The 18,189-nt window shown below is 45.2% G+C and overlaps 7 protein-coding genes across 7 annotated transcripts; 3 read left to right on the plus strand and 4 right to left on the minus strand.

The window, feature by feature from the left end:
• Positions 1 to 201: 201 nt before the first annotated feature.
• Positions 202 to 2,298, plus strand: SJAG_02735 (siderophore iron transporter 1; the record flags this gene model as incomplete). The annotated part of the gene is made up of 1 exon (XM_002173894.2): positions 202 to 2,298. One exon carries the CDS (start codon positions 202 to 204, stop codon positions 2,059 to 2,061), a length of 1,860 nt encoding a protein of 619 aa, XP_002173930.1. The 3' UTR covers positions 2,062 to 2,298.
• Positions 2,299 to 2,508: 210 nt separating this feature from the next.
• SJAG_02736 (AGC/NDR protein kinase Mug27) lies at positions 2,509 to 4,430 on the minus strand. Its single transcript, XM_002173895.2, has 3 exons — positions 3,704 to 4,430; positions 3,209 to 3,661; positions 2,509 to 3,165 (listed from the first exon to the last, which is right to left on the minus strand). Exons 1-3 carry the CDS (start codon positions 4,385 to 4,387, stop codon positions 2,563 to 2,565), a joined length of 1,740 nt encoding a protein of 579 aa, XP_002173931.1. The 5' UTR covers positions 4,388 to 4,430; the 3' UTR covers positions 2,509 to 2,562.
• Positions 4,431 to 4,512: 82 nt separating this feature from the next.
• On the minus strand, positions 4,513 to 8,514 carry SJAG_02737 (MT organizer Mto1). The gene has a single exon (XM_002173896.2). It carries the CDS (start codon positions 8,268 to 8,270, stop codon positions 4,911 to 4,913), a length of 3,360 nt encoding a protein of 1,119 aa, XP_002173932.1. The 5' UTR covers positions 8,271 to 8,514; the 3' UTR covers positions 4,513 to 4,910.
• Positions 8,515 to 9,382: 868 nt separating this feature from the next.
• Positions 9,383 to 13,706, plus strand: SJAG_02738 (translation elongation factor eEF3). Its single transcript, XM_002173897.2, has one exon. The coding sequence runs from the start codon at positions 9,475 to 9,477 to the stop codon at positions 12,619 to 12,621; it is 3,147 nt and encodes a 1,048-aa protein (XP_002173933.1). The 5' UTR covers positions 9,383 to 9,474; the 3' UTR covers positions 12,622 to 13,706.
• SJAG_06002 (hypothetical protein) lies at positions 12,709 to 13,279 on the minus strand. Its single transcript, XM_011050681.1, has one exon. The coding sequence runs from the start codon at positions 13,106 to 13,108 to the stop codon at positions 12,959 to 12,961; it is 150 nt and encodes a 49-aa protein (XP_011048983.1). The 5' UTR covers positions 13,109 to 13,279; the 3' UTR covers positions 12,709 to 12,958.
• Positions 13,640 to 14,722, plus strand: SJAG_02740 (hypothetical protein). Its single transcript, XM_002173898.2, has one exon. The coding sequence runs from the start codon at positions 13,973 to 13,975 to the stop codon at positions 14,378 to 14,380; it is 408 nt and encodes a 135-aa protein (XP_002173934.1). The 5' UTR covers positions 13,640 to 13,972; the 3' UTR covers positions 14,381 to 14,722.
• SJAG_02741 (acetate--CoA ligase) lies at positions 14,619 to 18,179 on the minus strand. The gene is made up of 2 exons (XM_002173899.2): positions 18,012 to 18,179; positions 14,619 to 17,750 (listed from the first exon to the last, which is right to left on the minus strand). The coding sequence occupies exon 2, from the start codon at positions 17,046 to 17,048 to the stop codon at positions 15,057 to 15,059; it is 1,992 nt and encodes a 663-aa protein (XP_002173935.1). The 5' UTR covers positions 17,049 to 17,750; positions 18,012 to 18,179; the 3' UTR covers positions 14,619 to 15,056.
• Positions 18,180 to 18,189: the final 10 nt, after the last annotated feature.

The raw sequence follows: 18,189 nt of genomic DNA on the forward strand, positions 1-18,189 counted from the left end.
AACTCGACAACCAATTTAGCACCAGAGAATTTCTGCCATTGTTAACAAACCTCTGGCCATCATTGAGAGCCATTGAGTCTGCGAAGGGAAATTGTGCAAAGTGAAAAGCGATCATTCTCGTTTTTTAAAAATCCACTTTCGCCATTAGCGATTGTATGAGACAAGCCGTTCGTGTCAGAAACAGAAGAAGGAACGTCTGCAATGATTCCAGAAGCACGAGTAGCACAATCAAACGAGAACACGTGTAGTGATTACTCTGCTGAAGAAAAGCAAAGGGCTCAGCTTGAAGTTCATAAGGACAATGGTGACATTTCATGTACCATTTGGTCGCAAAACACAGATGTAAACAGTCGAATAGAGCCATTGTCGCCCACTGAGCATCCTGACAAACCCGATTCGAGAGATGGTAAAATAGAGAAATCGGAACAGGAACTGGCAGGTGTGGAGAAAGCTAAGAAACTTCGTGAACTTTGGACTTTAAAAAGCCTGTGTGTTGCCTACGCAAGTGTTTTCCTTCTCTGCTTTGTTCTTAATTTCCAAATGCAAGTCTACAATTCACTTTATGCATACGCTGTTTCGGCTTTTCAAGCACACTCACTGGTATCAACAATTACCACGGTTGCCAACATTGTCAATGCTGTTATGAAGCCTCCGTTGGCAAGATTATGTGACGTCTTCGGCAGACTAGAAGCCTTCAGCGTCTCTGTCGTTTGTTTTGTTGTTGGCCTCGTTCTTGTAGCAACGTGCAAGAATGTTCAGACATACGCTGGTGGTGTGGTGCTGTATAATGTTGGCTACACCGGTCTTGAATTCATTATCACTGTGTTTCTTTCTGATACTTCGAGTCTTGCGGCTCGTCCGTTAATGTTAGGCACTTCGATGCTTCCATCTCTTGTCAATATTTGGATTGGACCGCTAGTTGGACAAGCGTTTTACAGGCATTCAACTTGGAGATGGGGCATTGGTGTTTGGGGTGCTATCGTTCCTGTGTGTGCGCTTCCATTCTTCATCGTTTTCTATGTCTATCAGAGGAAGGCCAGTCAGCTAGGTCTGGTAAAACCTCAAGCAAAAACTAAAATAGGTCGTTTTCTTCAGCAATTCGACTTCATAGGCATTTTCTTCATGTCTGCTGGTTTCTGTTTACTGCTTATCACTCTTACGATTGCCGGATATGATGGTAATAAATGGAAACAACCACTTTATATTATTATGCTTATTCTGGGTGTTGTTTTTCTTATTCTATTTGTGTTTTATGAAATGAAGCTGGCAAAATTCCCGGCTATCCCTTTCCACCTTATGCGAGAGCCAACTGTTTCCGCATGCTGTGTAATTGTCTTTCTCGTGTACTTCACGTACTATTGTTGGGATAATTACTTGACAAGTTTTCTCCAAGTTGTACATTATACTACCATCAATTCAGCGGGACACATCTCAAATATATTCTACTTTTGCTCGGCACTATCAGGTTTGTTTGTCGGTATCCTGGTTCGCATTTACAAGCGTCCCAAATTATTCCTTTTTCTTGCGATACCCATTACTATTCTTGGTCAGGTTTTAATGATCCGTTACCGTGGAACACAGTATAATTGGGGCTATCAAGTAATGCCACAAATATTCGTTTCCGTTGCTGATGGTGTCATCACGACTCTGATGTTTGTATGCATTCAATCGGTTGGTAAGCAAGAAAACTTTGCTATGCTCACAGCGCTTTTGTATACTGTCATTTCCGTTGGTAGTGCAGTTGGAAGTTCCGTTTCCGGTACCATTTGGATTAACACGATGCCGAGTCGTCTAAATAAATATCTACCCGATGATTACAAAAACCAAAGTACAACTATATTTGAAAGTTTGGTAACTCAATTGAGTTTCCCTCGCGGCTCTAACGTAAGGAATGCCATCATTCATGCATATGAAGATGTCCAACGCATATTAACAATCGTCTCAACTGCCTTCTCTGCGACATTGTATATTCCTTTGTGGTTCGTTGCCAATCCCAAGTTATCAACCAAAAACGTATCCCTCTTTGAAGATGAAAAAGAGAAAAAAGGTCAAATTGTTTAGACAATCCGGTTATCCTCGTTCCTGTTATGTTGATTCATTCCGACTATTGCGTTTATTGTTTTCATTCTACTCCTTCTCTATTGATCATCTCCGCGTTAATAAGGGCTCTTTTACCGAACGCACGCTTGTTTTTAATATTTGTTTTTCATATAGTTTATTCAATAATTGTAGAATAGGTTCTTCTTTCCATATTATTATTATTATTATTAAAGTTCAAAGTTGAATATACATTTTTGTTGTAATGCAATTCTATTTCACGGCGGTTATTTCTTTGCTTAATTATAAGTTCAGCACGCTCTTCAACTTAGCTACAGGATTTTTAGTGTGATGATAAGGTTTCTCAAAACGGCTCCAACTTAATGCCACGTCAAATCATTACTGTAGAGAAAGGGTTTAAAAGCAATATACGATTAGTTTGTTCAATGCAGCTAAATTAAATTTCATAAAGCGCATACATTTTAACAAAAGTTTTGTTTTATTATTATTATTATTAACAGTTTACTAAGCTAAATCTTCAAATTCGTGAATCATTGCAGGTTTATATTTATACGTGAACCCTAAAAATGTGCCCCTATGGGCATTCTCCATCGATGGTCCCCGATGTTTTGTCCCATTAATTGCACTCTTCGGATTAGACTTTTGATTTTTGTTTGAGAACAGTGGTTCGTCCTCATTGGAATAATCATCAAAGTAACGCGTGTCAAGTAGATTAGTGAGAACTGGAATAAAAGGTGGCTGATATTGTTCTCTAATTCGTTCCCATTGTATGCCACTGAAAAATGGATGTTCTTGAACATCAGAAAACCGCTGCAATCGAAACTGAGAATCGGTAATACACTGAAATATTAAAGACCAAGCTTCGTCAGAAATATTTATTTCGAGACAACCGAGTTCCTTCTGACTCTTAATACCATGTAGAATATGTTTCCAGTGGTACAAATTATTCCATGTTTCATTCGCAGTACCACCGTAAAAAGGAGGGTAGCCTAGTAAGCATTCGAACATTAAACAACCGATGGACCAGTAATCAACTCTGTGGTCATATGGTTCTCCATAAAGCACTTCTGGAGCCATGTATTCCGCTGATCCGACACAGGAATGAATCTAATGAAACTTAGTTAGCGCAATTGGTTGCATAGTTGCTTACTCGTTTTTTCCCATCAATTAGATATTCTCTGTAGATGTTAATCCTTTGCTGGTGAGTTAATTCCTCCTGGATTTCTGGAACAAAATTATTTTGTAATTGAACCCTTAGTGAGTTTATAAGCTCTTCGTTTATTTTACCAAGACACATACCAAAGTCAGCTAACTTAATGTGTCCCTTTATATCGATTAAAAAATTCTCTGGCTTGATATCCCGATGAATAAAACCGAGTTTATGTATTTCATCGATGCTGGTAAACATTTCAGCAAGATAAAAACGTGCTTGATCTTCACTTAAAATTCCATGATTTAGAAGAAACATGCGAAAGTCACCTCCAGGAACATACTCCATGGCCAAGTAAACATATTCAGGATCCTGGAATGCGTAATACAGCTTTATGAGCCACGGCGAATCAGTGTTAGATAGTATATCCCGTTCAGTCATTACATGGTTCGTCTTTCTTGTGTTAGCTTATCCCCTTGCAAGCAAATCACGTACTTCATTGCGAATTTTGAGAACGTTTTTCTTGAATATCTTCAAGGCAACCAATTCGCCTGAATCTCTTTTTCTAGATAACCAAACAGAGCCGAAACCCCCCTGTCCGAGTTTTATAATTGGATCAAACTGTGAGGCCTGAAGTCGAATTCTTGCCTTCCGAAGAAAAGCTCTTTCACGACCACAATACTCCTTCCATAACTTTTTGTGTGTAAACTTGGATAAGCAGAGAGCTTTCGAATTGAATTGTCGAAATCTTTCGCTTCTGCGACCTAAGTACTCAAACAGCCTTGAGTAATAATTCAGGAAAAACAATTGACACGCAGCCTGGTTCCGCAGTACTTTTCGATTACGAAGAAGCTGTACCTGACTTGGTTCAAGCAATCGAAGACTTAGCGATCTTTGGTCCGAGCCACCGGACTCTATTAGGTCAGTTTGATCCCAAATGGAGAATTGACTTGAATGCGGTTTCAAATTTTCATTTTCTCCGTGTTTTAAAGCATTTAATCGAGGAACAAACAATCTCTCGAGCGTATTTTCCTTATCCCATATTTTGCGATCATTGAGTGCTGTATACTCAGCAACTTTTGAACCCCCTTTTACTCGTTCGTAGTCATTGTCATTTGGACTTTCAAACTTCGTTTTTCCAGAAGCAGGTCGTTTCAATTCGTCGTTTTTCAATCTCATTTAAACCGCTATTGAGTATTATGCTGATTCACTAAGTTTCGCAAGTTCGACAACCGATGAGGTTATATGAACCTTAACTGAGTGAACCCGAATTACGTCATATACATAGCGAAGTAATAGTAGCAGGGCGAATGAAGTTATTGAAGCGCTGTCAAGTAATCATGTTTAGTTTGTTAAATGTCTAGTGACCTTTTTGTCGTTTATTTCCACCTACAGGATTTCCTATATTACTCGAAGGCGAGCAACCAAAAAGTATACTCTATAAATTGATTAAAGTAGGCAGGAATTAGTAAATAATACTCAAAAAGACGGAGTGTATAATTTATGTTCAAGGAAAAAAAAAAAAGAATGTGTTTGTTTGTTTTTTCTGTAATTGTGATAAAGGATGCCATAAACTTTTTGACTTGTAAAATCGAAAGCCATTCGAGCGTTGGTTGTTATACGGAACCAAATGAAAATATACAATAAATAAAAAGGGTGTCAGAAGAAAACAATAACAAATGCTTTTGCTTCACCATCGCTTTTAATCTCGAGTTTTCGTACTGCTCCAAGAACCCGTACGTGACGCATACGCTCGATCTTTCGAAAGCTGTGTGGTGAGGTCACGATTGTGCTTAAGCAATTCATCTAATCTTTCCTTTGCTCCCTTATTATCTCTTCTTCGCGCTTCCTGCTCGGCTTTCAATTGGAATTCCATATCTCGCAATCTTGCGAGCCAGACAGTGCCCATTTCATCGGTGTCACGCTTAAGCTCTCCAAGATCCTTTTGCAAAAGAAGCTTTTCTTTTGAAACATTAAGCGGACGTCGATCGTCCATTGACCGTCGAGTCACACTTTCCCGAGAAATACTTCTTGAAGTTCGGCCTCGAGGGGAGCCGGGTATAAGAGATGAATTACTTTGTAAACGTCCTTCGAGACGTTCTGTTCGCTTAATACAAGCATCTAGGGCATCACTTAGTTTCGCCATTTCGGTGACCATACTGCGTTCCATCACCTTGTACTTCCGTGTCACACCAGTTAGGAGATGATCCGCTTCCTTAAGACAGAAGTCTGCACTTCGTTGGAGCTGAAGGAATGATGAACCAGGAGAATCCGAAGACACAGGTGTAAATGAAGGCAAACCATTGATGCTAAACACTTTGCCAAGTCGCTGTACAAAAGTTTGCAAGTAAGAAAGCTGCTCAACACTCTGCTCCTTGAACTTACGTTCCATTTGCTGCAGAGATTTAATTTCGCGAACCTTCGCCTTGCCTGAAGGTGAGGAGCCAACGGCATCGAGCTGCGACAATCTTTGAAGCTGCTTCAAAGACTCGTATTGGTTTTGCAACATCTTTTTAGCCCGTTTCTCAGAATCCAGTAATACCTTAAGCTCTTTCCGCTCCACATTGGCATTATCTAGAGCATTGTCACGATCTTTGAGACTTTGCTCGAGCCTTGTGACCTTCCGCTGGATCATATCGTAATCTGATGAGTTGTGTCGTTCAATTTCCTTAAGCCATTTGATTTGACGTAGGAGAATCTCCGTAGAACAGTGATCAACTTTTCGATCAAAAGTCTTCACTATGCCATCCTCCAAAGAGTTCAGTCTTTGTTCAAGAACGGAGTAACGTCTTTGAAGAACAGTATAATCCTTATTAAGTTTCGACTTTTCTTGTTGAAGTTGTGCGGTCTCCTTCTTCAAATCCTCACACTTTTGCTGTTGGATGGCAATTTCCTCAGCCGATAATTGCTGGCATTGTTCACGCAAGTCAGACAACTCGGATTCTGATTTCTTTAATTGATCTTTAAGATCTTCCTCCAATGATAGGTGCTGTTCGTTCTCGGATTGCAGTGTCTTGATTTGTTGTTCCTTGTCAGATAAACTCGTTTCGCATTCAGAAATCTTCGTGCGCATGGAATCCAATTCTTCTTGAAGAACATGATAATCATCATTGGCCTCCTTGAGACTATTTTCGAGGGACTGTTTCTCTGACCTAATATTTGCAAGTTCAGCGGCATGTTCTGATTCCTTACTTAATGAATTTTTCTTTAAAGAATCAAGTTCATCACACTTCTTATCGTAGTTTTCAGTCATCACTGAGAGTTCCTCGTTCAGTCTCTCTATCTCGGTCTTAAAGAGATTAATGCTTTCGCCGTTGTCCTTTATGATTTTGTCTAGTTTGTCGAGTTCAGCTTCGGCCTCTTGTCGAAGGGTATTCAATGCACTTTCATAAGTCTGTGATTCTTTTGTGGTACGAGTCAATTCCTCCTTCTTCTGCTCCAAGTCAGCAGTTAAATCCTCGGCGAACTGTTGAAGATGCTCTACGTCTTCCTTCCATTGAGCTTCCATTTTAGAAAGCTTTCCTTCAGAATCCGATTCAAGCGAATCAAGCTCTCTTTGAAGACGTGCAAGTTCAACCGCTTGCTCTTGAGTTTTCATCTTAAAAGAGATCATTTGGTCCCAGATTTCGTTTTGACTCTTTTCGGCATCCAGGAGTACCCGCTCCTTCTCTTCTTTCATTTTTGCCATAGCATTATCCAACTGTTGGAGTAGCTGGTCCTTTTCGTACGTAACCATCATAAGTGATTCGTTAAGCGTACTCAGATCTTTACGCAGAAGATTATTGTTTCTCTGTAACGATTCAACTAATTGTGAATTGGGGTCAGTATTATTCTTCGCAATTATTCGCAAGGAATCCAGCTCCTTTGTTAAGGCAGCATTCTCCGAGCGCTCCTTTTCGAGCATCTTCAGAATAAGCTCCTGTTCACTCTCAGTAAATTGTTGTGTCGAAGAACTAGAGGGTCGTTCGTTTCCGTTTACATAATCTCTCTTGGCTGCCGCAGCACTTTGCATTGCCTGCTCCAACTCTCGTTGTAACTCTTGGTTCTTTTTCTCGTAGCCAACCACCGTACGCTGAAGTTCCATTGTCAATGTTTTAAGATCAACATTTTGCTTCATTACATCTTTCATGTCTTGATCATGAAATTTGTTGAGCTGGTCATACAGAAAATAACACTTAAGCTTTAAGCCAAATACCTCCTTACGGAGGTTGTCAATGACTTGCGCTTGTTCTTTCAAGGTGAGGGTGGATGAAGGTTGAGCTTCCTTGAGTTCACGCCTGATGCTTTCATGACGTTCCTGTAACTCATTAAGAGCAGAGGCCGGAATGGATATGTCTGAAAGACGGCGCTGAAGGTTAATGTTTGTAGCGTTACCAATTTCGTTTTCTAAATCATTTGGTGATAACTTGTTAGAACCGGTGACTCGTGGGCTTTGTGGGTTGAGCTCATCATCGAGGCGTCCAAGTAAATTGTTTGTATCGGCATGCGGGTTAAGAGTAAACTCGTTGTCTGAAATATCACTGTCTTGTTCATTTGTATGAAGTGCTAAGAGCACTGGAGAGAGCCGTTCATCGTCATGGTCATCATCATGGTCATCGCCGCTATTATCATCCGGAAAAGTAGGGAACTCATCTGGTGTATTTGAAGGATGCTTGTCTTCTGAGTCTCCATCGTCCTTAGTCGATTTGTTCTTGTCACTTGAAGTAACAGCAGCAGAGGATTGACTAGGGGTTACTTCTGGAAATGGCAATTTTTCACTGCTAGCAAGCGGAGTTGAAGTATTGTATAAGCCAATCGAGGAAGGCATTCCAGAGAAAGATCTTTGGACACCCAATCGACTTTCAGCTGTTCCTGTCTTTCGATGATGTTTACCAAAGCTCCCTCTTCGAGAGGATGGTGCTGTAAATGGTTTATTAAGTGAGTTGTTTCTTCTGTGTCTGGCAAGTCTTTTGCTTATCAATTCAGGATCGTTGGATTCTGGGGAACTTGAAAGAGACAACCGTATTAGTCCATCCACAACCTTGTCGATATTCTGGTCAAGATGTGTGGATGGTATATCCATAATTTTATGAGTCCTTCGTAAACACCTGCTGGAAAACAAACATTGACGACACGAATTCTAGCTCAACGCGTACGCTTCGTAGCCTTCTTTCTTTGTTATACGAAGATGGAAAAGACGGAGATTCGTCAACAATGAATGTCCCAAGGCTTTACAAGAAAAATGATGCTCTAACTGGTGGAAGCGTTGTTGGAGTCGTTAAAAGTTATCCTACGGCAGAAAAACGGACGAGATGTTAATGGGACTCGCTCAACTTGCTTAGAAGGCGTAAGTACTACGATGTTTGTGAATGCAATGTTTCTATTTTTTTGTTTTGATCGTTGTTGAGTAATTCTATATTAATGTTTTGTATACCATTCGATAACTGATTAGTGCATCTCAAAGCGACATTTTGTCGTACTTTAAACTTTTTAGTAAATAGTTTGATCGTCCGATATTCTTAAATAAAAACGATGCATCTCTATTAGGGAAGAATCTTTATTGACGGTATGGAAGCAAACGTAAACAAGATCAAGCAACAAAGGTAGAAGACATGGCTAATTCACAAGTGTAATTATACTTTATTTGACATGTTTTAATGTTGAGCGAGTAAATTGTCTACAAATAATATATATTAAATAAAATAAACATATAATACAAAATATAAAATATAAAATATGAAAAATGAAAAATGAAACAGCAGTAATTGATATTAAATATTAAGTGAAAAATGTATTGGCTTTAATGATAAAGTCCAAAAAACAACAGCATATAATAAACATACAAAAGTCGTAAAACCCTAAGACATAAATTGTAAAAAAAAAAAAACAATTATTAAGTAACTGCAACTAAATAAATAACCATTCAATATGCTGTACGAAAACGGACCAACTGACAGCCATTCCAACGCAACCACGTTTATTAGCCAACTCGGACCGGCGCTAACAGCAAGGTTTGGTAACCGAGAAGGAACTGCCACCACCAAAATCCGGTCCAATTTTTGCGTTGCCCCCCTCACTAAATCCAGCTGAGAATAAGCATTGGCAACCAAACAACATACCGATGAAGCAGTCACAAGTAACAGAGATTACAGCTATACAGTACGTTTGTAAAGTTAATTTTTGCGATCATAATGCTATAGTTAATGCTATATATTAATGTTTTGCCATTGACACGTATACAAATACGACTCACCGCCGCATGATCTTACCCACAACCAACCTCCGGGATGTCTGCAAAGAGTGAGAACAAGCAGTCCATCAAAGCTCTTGAAGAGTTGCTCAACCGCCTTACCGTCTGTGACGAGGCTCAAGAGGTCGATGCCGCCTCTTCCTTGGCCTCTTTCATCAACGGTCCCATCGAGGAGCAAGATGCCCCTACCACCATCTTCAACTCCTTGAAGAAGCAAGTCGGTGACAAGAAGAACCCTGTCGCCCGTGAGCGTGCTTTGAAGGGCATTGAGGCTGTTGCCAAGTTCCCCAACGTCGCTGCCGATGTTGAGCCTTTCTTGGTCGAGCTCTTGCCTGCTGTTCTTGAGAAGGTTGCTGACAAGCTTCCCGCCGTCAAGAACGCTGCTATTGCTGCTTCCCAAGCTATTGTTCGTGCCGTCAACCCCGTTGCCGTCAAGGCTGTCGTTCCTGCTATTCTCAACTCCATTACCACCACTGGTAAGTGGGTCGAGAAGATGAACTCTCTCCAACTTTTGGACGCTCTCGTCGAGACCGCTCCTTCTCAACTCTCTTATGCTGTTCCCAGCATTATCCCCGTCGTTTCTGAGTCTATGTGGGATACCAAGCCCGAGGTTAAGAAGCAATCCAAGGAGACCATGACTAAAATCTGCACTCTTATCGCTAACGCTGATATTGAGCGCTTCATTCCCGAGTTGATCAACTGTATTGCTCACCCCGAGGAAGTCCCTGAGACCGTTCACTCTTTGGGTGCCACCACTTTCGTTACTGAGGTCCAATCCCCCACCTTGTCCATTATGGTTCCCCTTTTGGCTCGTGGTTTGAACGAGCGTTCCACTCCCATCAAGCGTAAGACTGCTGTCATTATTGACAACATGTCCAAGCTTGTCGAGGACCCTCAAGTTGTTGCTCCCTTCTTGCCCAAGCTTTTGCCCGGTCTTTACCACATCAAGGACACCATTGGTGACCCTGAGTGTCGTTCCGTCGTTCAACGCGCTATCTCCACCTTGGAGCGCGTCGGTAACGTCGTCGACGGTAAGATCCCTGAGATCTCTACCGCTGCTGACCCCGAGGTTTGTTACGAGACCTTGAAGTCTATCTTGGCTGAGAACAAGATCCCCGTTCACAACCCCGTTGTTGCCAAGTACGTCGCTTCCATTGCCGCTCAACTTGTTGAGGAGAAGGACAATGAGAACGAGAACTGGGTCCTTTCCACTACCTCTTACTTGACCACCATCGTCAACGAGGCCAACATCCACAAGGTTGTCGAGGCTCTCCGTACCAAGTCTATTGCCAAGATTCCCGGTGGTGCTTCCCAAGCTGAGGAGGAGGAAGAGGGTGAGGACCTTTGCAACTGTGAGTTCTCTCTTGCTTATGGTGCTAAGATTCTTCTTAACCGTACTCGTCTTCGCCTCAAGCGTGGTCGCCGTTACGGTCTTTGCGGTCCCAACGGTGCCGGTAAGTCTACCCTTATGCGTGCCATTGTCAACAAGCAAGTCGAGGGCTTCCCTACCCACCTTCGTACCGTCTACGTCGAGCACGATATCGATGAGTCCGAGGCCGACATTCTTTCTGTCGACTTCATTCTTAACGATCCTGATGTCACTATCAAGAGCCGTGACGAGGTTATCAAGGCCTTGAAGGACAACTCCTTCACTGACGAGCTTATTGCTAAGCCCATCGGTTCCCTTTCTGGTGGTTGGAAGATGAAGTTGGCTCTTACCCGTGCCATGTTCAAGAACCCCGATATTCTTTTGTTGGATGAGCCCACTAACCATTTGGATGTTGTCAACGTCGCCTGGTTGGAGACTTTCTTGCTTAACCAAAAGGATGTTTCTTCCATCATCGTTTCTCACGACTCTGGTTTCCTTGACCACGTTTGCCAAGCTATTATCCACTACGAGCGTTTCAAGCTTAAGAAGTACTTGGGTAACCTTTCCGAGTTCGTCCGCAAGTACCCTCCCGCAAAGTCTTACTACGAGTTGGGTGCCTCTGAGCTCGAGTTCAAGTTCCCCGAGCCCGGTTATCTCGAGGGTGTCAAGACCAAGCAACGTGCTATCATCAAGGTCCAAAACATGTCCTTCCAATACCCCGGTACTACCAAGCCCCAATTGGTTGACATTACTTTCCAAGTTTCTCTTTCTTCCCGTATTGCCGTTATTGGTCCCAACGGTGCCGGTAAGTCTACTTTGATTAAGGTTCTTACTGGTGAGCTTTTGCCCACTACTGGTGAGATCTACCAACACGAGAACTGCCGTATCGCCTACGTTGCCCAAGCTGCTTTCACTCACTTGGGTCACCACGGTGACAAGACTCCCTCCGAGTATATCCAATGGCGTTTCCAATCCGGTGAGGATCTTGAGTCCATGGACAAGGCTTCTCGCGTCATCACTGAGGCCGATGAGGAGGCTATGAAGAACAAGATCTTCAAGATTGAGGGTACTCAACGTAAGATTTTGGGTATTCACAGCCGTCGTAAGCTCAAGAACTCTTACGAGTACGAGTGTTCTTTCCTTGTTGGTGAGAACATTGGTATGAAGAGTGAGCGCTGGGTCCCCATGATGTCTACTGACAACGCCTGGCTCCCTCGTGGTGAGCTTATGGAGACTCACTCTAAGATGGTTGCTGAGGTTGATCGTGCTGAGGCTTTGAAGAGCGGTCAATTCCGTCCCTTGGTCCGTAAGGAGATTGAGGAGCACTGCAACCTCTTGGGTCTTGAGCCCGAGCTCACCTCTCACTCCCGTATTAAGGGTCTTTCTGGTGGTCAAAAGGTCAAGCTTGTCTTGGCTGCCTGTACCTGGTTGCGTCCTCACGTCATTGTCTTGGATGAGCCTACTAACTACCTTGACCGTGACTCTCTTGGTGCCCTTTCCAAGGGTCTTAAGAACTTCGCTGGTGGTGTCGTCTTGGTTACTCACTCTCGTGAGTTCACTGAGGGTTTGACTGAGGAAGTCTGGGCTGTCAACAACGGTCACATGACTCCTTCCGGCCACAACTGGGTTCAAGGTCAAGGTTCTGGTCCTCGTATCCAAGAGAAGGAGGAGGCCGACCAATTCGATGCTTTCGGTAACAAGATCGAAAAGAAGAAGAAGGTCAAGAAGCTTACTGGTGCTGAGCTCCGTAAGAAGAAGAAGGAGCGTATGGCCCGTCGTAAGGCTGGTCTTGATGTCAGCGATGATGAGCTTTAATTTTCTTGTTAATAGCTCTTCAACTGCGACTGTTTTGCAGGCAAGCATCTCGCTTTGTATGGTTTGATTTTTGATACGGTAGGTTGTCTATATTAGAACTCTTGAGTTAAGAGAGGAAGGGGTGTAGTAGTGGGCTGGAGTGTGTTTTATTACTGTTGGCATGTGTGGAAGCGGGTACTTGTTGGTGCGTATCTTATTGCTGTGTTCATTTCGCTACTACGTGCCTGGGCCGTGGGACTTGTCGGTGTGTTGCGAATGGAGTGGAGGAGGATCCGAGGTTGGACGCCTCCTTGAGTTTCTCAGTACCTTCTTATTTGCCCCGTGTCCGGCGATTTGCCTACATTTGTTTCCGTTCAGCTGGGTTTACGCGGATGGTCTTGTCACGGTATAATTTACGGGCAATTGTAAAGCCGGCGATACCCACAGCAGTAGAAATAGCAGCTGCAAGGGGTAACAACTCGAAAGGGATTTTGAATTTTGGCTTCATAGTATAATATTCTTTGAGAAAACTCCCGGACAATCGCGTGGAGGATAAACAAAGTGATGGTGATAAAAATTTATTACTTGTCGAGCTAGGTCATGGCCATGCATGGTAAAGTCGTCCCGCCAACAGCAATTGTCGACGTCAGCAATGTGATGACGACAGGCTGGTAGGCGATTACAGCGTGTTGTTTGAATGCAGTAATAAAGACAGTGTGAGATATAGCAGATTAACAGATCACGGTGAACTGCGTTAAGTAAAAATACAAAATACTCGCTAAACAACGGTAAACGCGTTACGGTAAACCATAAAGCACTATTGCGCAACACTGCGCAACGCTGCGCTCCACTCTACCACCTTCCAGAACCCTCTCTTCTCCACCCCACTTCCCCCGCTGAGTGTCGATTTTACGTCATCTCAGTGTTGTGGAAGCCTCTGACAGACAACATTACGTCATAAGCGATATGCAGGAAGCAGTAACACGCGCCGTGGTGAAGGGGAAGCCGACGACATCGTGAGCGATATACGAATACTGTTTTGGACACAACAATCATATCAACGTCTCGCTCGCCGTACGCCTGTGTGCAAACTTAACCTTCGCCATCACACCCTGTGTTCGACTTGGGACACGATTGTAGCTATTGCTGTGCCTAAGGAACGACCGAATTTTCCACGTCCTCTACTAAAATTTACTAAGTTATTCATACAACGGGCAATTTCTCCTTCTACGTTTTTTGACTGAATCAATCGTTGTTCATTTCGATATTTGCACGTTCATACACCCACTGAGCAACATATAGCTGATTGACTTAGTATTGTTGACCAAGAGACTCTATATATTCGCTTGACTAGTCCTTTTTTCTTTTCACGATGTCGAATCGCCGTCTGAGTGCCAATGTCCACATTGACCTGCATCCTATTCGCAGTGAAATTTTGCTTCCATTCCATGATCGACAAGAGGAAATGGCTGGTCTAATGGCCTGCAACGAATCTTTCTTTAAGGCTGTCGAACAAGCCGTCGGCGACTCGACATACGCCGAATTAACCGACATTTGGCTTCACAAAAATCGCAACGAGTTGAGTGACGCCGAGCTGCTCAACACCACACGCAGCACTCTGCTTAACGATACCGTCCGGACGCGTCCCGAAAATCTCAACAGTGACGATCAGATCCGTTTCCGTCTCTGGCGTCAATTCTGCAGCGTCGTCGGCTACGACGATCCCACTCCCCTGCCAGTCGCTCAGGAGGACCCGATGGCGACTGCCCCTACTAGCTAAAATGCGGGCACTGCCGTCACATTACGACATAACGACTATCAACAACGACTATTATTAACTGTTAAGTATCCGCGAGCTGTAACGAGGGTCCACTATTTGATGTAACACGACTAACTAGTTCATCACTATCGCATCGCTATTGCAGACAACGGGGTCTCGCTGAAGCACACTTTCCGCTCTTTACCGAGAATGTTCGCGCTCTAAGGAAGGTACCGTTCCCCTCGCTCGCCCTTCCTCCTTCTGCTACGCTCAACCTTTTTATATTTTATAACGAAAAATAACGAATTTTATTATTCTTCTTTCATCGAACACGAGCGAGTGCGAACGAAAACAAGCACGCACTAAGTGTTGTGTAGTGGTGGTTTAAGCTTGGCTGTTGTACCCATCGACTCACCCGCTCGCTCGCCTCTTGTCGTCTTAGTGTTTATAGAGGAGAGAACAATCAATGCAAGGCATCAAAAATCAATGCAAGATTTGTGTTATGAACACGTAATGTACACGGTGCATTTGGGAAGTGGAAAGGAGGAGGAGGAGTGCGGCACATAGCAACTGCTAGAGACACACACACGCATACCAATAATACCATATCCCGTACACCCACAAACATCCTGGCGACCGAGCGCACACCCTTGGGTTAGCCTCATCAAACACGTTTCACGCTGGTTTCTCGTTTCCCTTACGCTCTACCGTGGGCACGGTGGACAGCGTGAATGATGTCGTGGACAACCTTGGGATCGGCCAAAGTGCTAACGTCACCCAATTGATCCTCTTCGCCAGCAAGAACCTTACGCAGGATACGACGCATGATCTTTCCACTGCGAGTCTTGGGGAGGTCACTGAAGATAAGCTTCTTGGGACTGGCAAAAGGTCCAATTTGGGTACGAACGGTCAAGATGAGCTCCTTCTCTAACTCGGCATTCACCTCGAAGCCGTCCTTGAGCAAGATGAAGGCGTTGACGGCTTGACCCGTCAACTCATCAGGCACACCGACAACAGCGGCCTCAGCAACAGCAGCGTGCGTCATCAAGGCAGCCTCAATCTCGGACGTACTCAAACGATGACCGGAGATGTTCACAACATCATCGACACGGCCGCGGATCCAGATGTAGCCATCGCTATCGCGAGCGGCACCATCGCCGGTGAAGTAGAAGCCAGGGTAGGGCTTGAGGTAAGTGTCAATGTAACGGTCATGACCGCGCCAGACGGTTCTGGCTGCACTGGGCCAGGGCTGCTTGACAGCCAAGACACCCTCGACATCATTGCCCTCCAACTCCTTACCAGTCAAAGGATCAACAATGGCCAAGTCGATGCCGAAGAAGGGAAGCGTGGCGGAACCGGGCTTGGTGGGGGTAACGGTACTGATGGGAGCGACAATGTGCGAACCCGTTTCCGTTTGCCAGTAGGTGTCAGCAACAGCACAGCTCTTCTTACCAACAACATCATGGTACCACATAAAGTTTTCAGGAGCAATAGGCTCACCGACACTGCCGAGGACACGGAGAGAGGAGGTGTCGTGCTTGACGAAGGACTCGCCGGCACGCTGGAGCAAACGGATGGCAGTGGGTGCGACGTACCATTGCGTCAACTTGTGACGCTCAACGGTGCTCCAGTAACGAGTAAAGTCGGGATAGGCGGGGGTACTCTCGAACACAAGAGTGGCAGCACCCATCATGAGGGGACCGTACACAATGTAAGTGTGGCCGGTAATCCAGCCGACATCGCCGGCACAGCCCATGCGGTCGGTAGGGTGAAGGTCAAAGACGTATTTACAGGTGGCGTGGGCACCGAGAAGGTAACCGGCCGTGGTGTGGACGACACCCTTGGGCTTACCGGTACTGCCAGAAGTGTAAAGGAGGAAAAGGGGATGCTCGGCGGACACGCTGACATTGGGAATGTAACGGGGGAACTTGGGGACGATGTCCTGCCACCAAATATCACGTCCGTCGACCATAGAGGCCGTAGGAGCGGCAGAGCGTTGGAAAACGAGGACGTTGGTGACCGAGGGACAGTTGGGAACGGCCTTGTCGACAATGTTCTTCAAGGGGATCACCTTGCTGCCACGGTAACTGACATCGGAGGTGATGACCACCTTGCAGCCGGCATCGTTCACACGGTCGGCGAGCGACTCTGCGGAGAAACCAGCAAAGACAACGGTGTGGACGGCACCAAGACGAATGGTGGCCAGCATGGCGACAACGACAGCCGGGATCATGGGCATGTAGATGGCCACACGATCGCCCTTGCCGACACCAAGAGAAGCCAAAGCTCCGGCACACTGACACACATCAGCAAGCAGCTGGCGGTAGGTGATGTGGCGGCCTTGGTTGGGCTCGTCGGCCTCGTAGATGATGGCCGTGGCATCGGGTCTTGCAATGGCATGGCGGTCAAGCACGTTGTAGCAGGGCGAGAGCATTCCGTCGGCGAACCATGCAAAGTCTGCAGCCTGCAGACTTCCCTGGAGCACTGTGGAAAAGTCACGGTCCCAGTCAATCACTTCGCGGGCCATGTCTCCCCAAAACTTGTTGGGGTTCTTGATGGACTGCTCGTACATCGCCTTGTACTCGTCCAGCGACGAGATGTTGGGCTTGGGGAGCGAGGAGTCCTCGTAGAAGCGGGAGGGGGGTTGGATAATCATTTGCTCAACGGCAGTAGTAGTAACTTTTGTCATGCTGAGAGAGAGGTTCGTATAAGACACGTTTGTGGTTTAAAGAAAAGCGTACAAAACGTAACGATCGTTAATAGAAACGGAGACAGAAAGAGAAGACAATAACGGCACAGACGAAGGTGATGGGAGACAGCACAAACGACTAACGATGACCGTTGTTTTAGAAAGCCAAGGCGTCAGAAGCAACAGCGACAACAGCAGCAGCAGCGTCCAGACGACGAAGACGATTTGTTTTATGATACGCGTAAAAAGCGAGACTAAAACCTATCGGCTAGATCACGCGACAGTTCGAAGCGAAGTGAGACGTGAATGGAGGACACGAAAACGTGAGCAGCAAGTGCAAAATTATTTCGGTTAGATCTCACGCAAGGACTTGGACAGTGGGAGGAAACACGAGCGTTTCGTTCGTACTATCGGGGGTCGGTATGAGACGGGGCGGATGCAAAGACACACGAGCAGAGACAGAGACACACACAGAGAAAGGAGTGAGTGTGTGAGGGAAGACTGGGTCGGAGTGTGACGGTAGCGGTGGAGATAGAAGGAGACGGAGAGAAGCAAGTGCGTGTGGTTTACTTGTTCAAAAAAAGCAAGCACGCAGCAGGTGGTGGTAGCAAAAAGGACAGTGCGTCAAGCGAACGCTCGTTTAACAACTACACTGGTAAGCGGGCTATGGACGAGTCAGGACTCGAACAATGGACCGTGAGACTGTAAGGCGTGTTAGCGACGGGGCGAGTGGGGGTGGGACATGGGATGTCGAGTGGGCGGCTGAGGGCCCGCTGAGAGGCCACAGCGTGTGGGATTTGGTGGGATGGATGTGGGATAATCTCTGGAGTGGGGCGAACGGGGCCTTCGCGACATCCCAGGGAATATGTGCACACACCACACATTAATGCTGCACGTCGATCCCAGCAGCAAGACTGAGAGACGACGCACCTCGCAGCAGCCGTAGACGACACCGAGACTTACCAAAAATAACGTCTATTCAAGAATTGGTAGCAACCTACAGACAAAGCCAAGTGCTTTTGACAGGAGGTTTCAATGGGCGACGCTGTGGAAGTGAAGTGTATTTGGCAGTTGGAACGTTGGAAAACGCGTTTGAATTGGGGAAGAGGTGACGCAGGCAGCTATGTTATGCAAAACGCGT

Source organism: Schizosaccharomyces japonicus, assembly GCF_000149845.2.
Source record: "Schizosaccharomyces japonicus yFS275 unplaced genomic scaffold supercont5.1, whole genome shotgun sequence".
Taxonomy (NCBI): domain Eukaryota; kingdom Fungi; phylum Ascomycota; class Schizosaccharomycetes; order Schizosaccharomycetales; family Schizosaccharomycetaceae; genus Schizosaccharomyces; species Schizosaccharomyces japonicus.

Coding starts and splice junctions, on each gene's coding strand:
- SJAG_02741 (XM_002173899.2), bottom strand. CDS start 17,048: ATGACAAAAGTTACTACTACTGCCGTTGAGCAAATGATTATCCAACCC.
- SJAG_02736 (XM_002173895.2), bottom strand. CDS start 4,387: ATGAGATTGAAAAACGACGAATTGAAACGACCTGCTTCTGGAAAAACG. Junction 3,662..3,703: donor TTCTCAAAATTCGCAATGAA/GTACGTGATTTG, acceptor AACACAAGAAAG/ACGAACCATGTAATGACTGA. Junction 3,166..3,208: donor TAATTGATGGGAAAAAACGA/GTAAGCAACTAT, acceptor AAGTTTCATTAG/ATTCATTCCTGTGTCGGATC.
- SJAG_02737 (XM_002173896.2), bottom strand. CDS start 8,270: ATGGATATACCATCCACACATCTTGACCAGAATATCGACAAGGTTGTG.
- SJAG_02738 (XM_002173897.2), top strand. CDS start 9,475: ATGTCTGCAAAGAGTGAGAACAAGCAGTCCATCAAAGCTCTTGAAGAG.
- SJAG_06002 (XM_011050681.1), bottom strand. CDS start 13,108: ATGAAGCCAAAATTCAAAATCCCTTTCGAGTTGTTACCCCTTGCAGCT.
- SJAG_02740 (XM_002173898.2), top strand. CDS start 13,973: ATGTCGAATCGCCGTCTGAGTGCCAATGTCCACATTGACCTGCATCCT.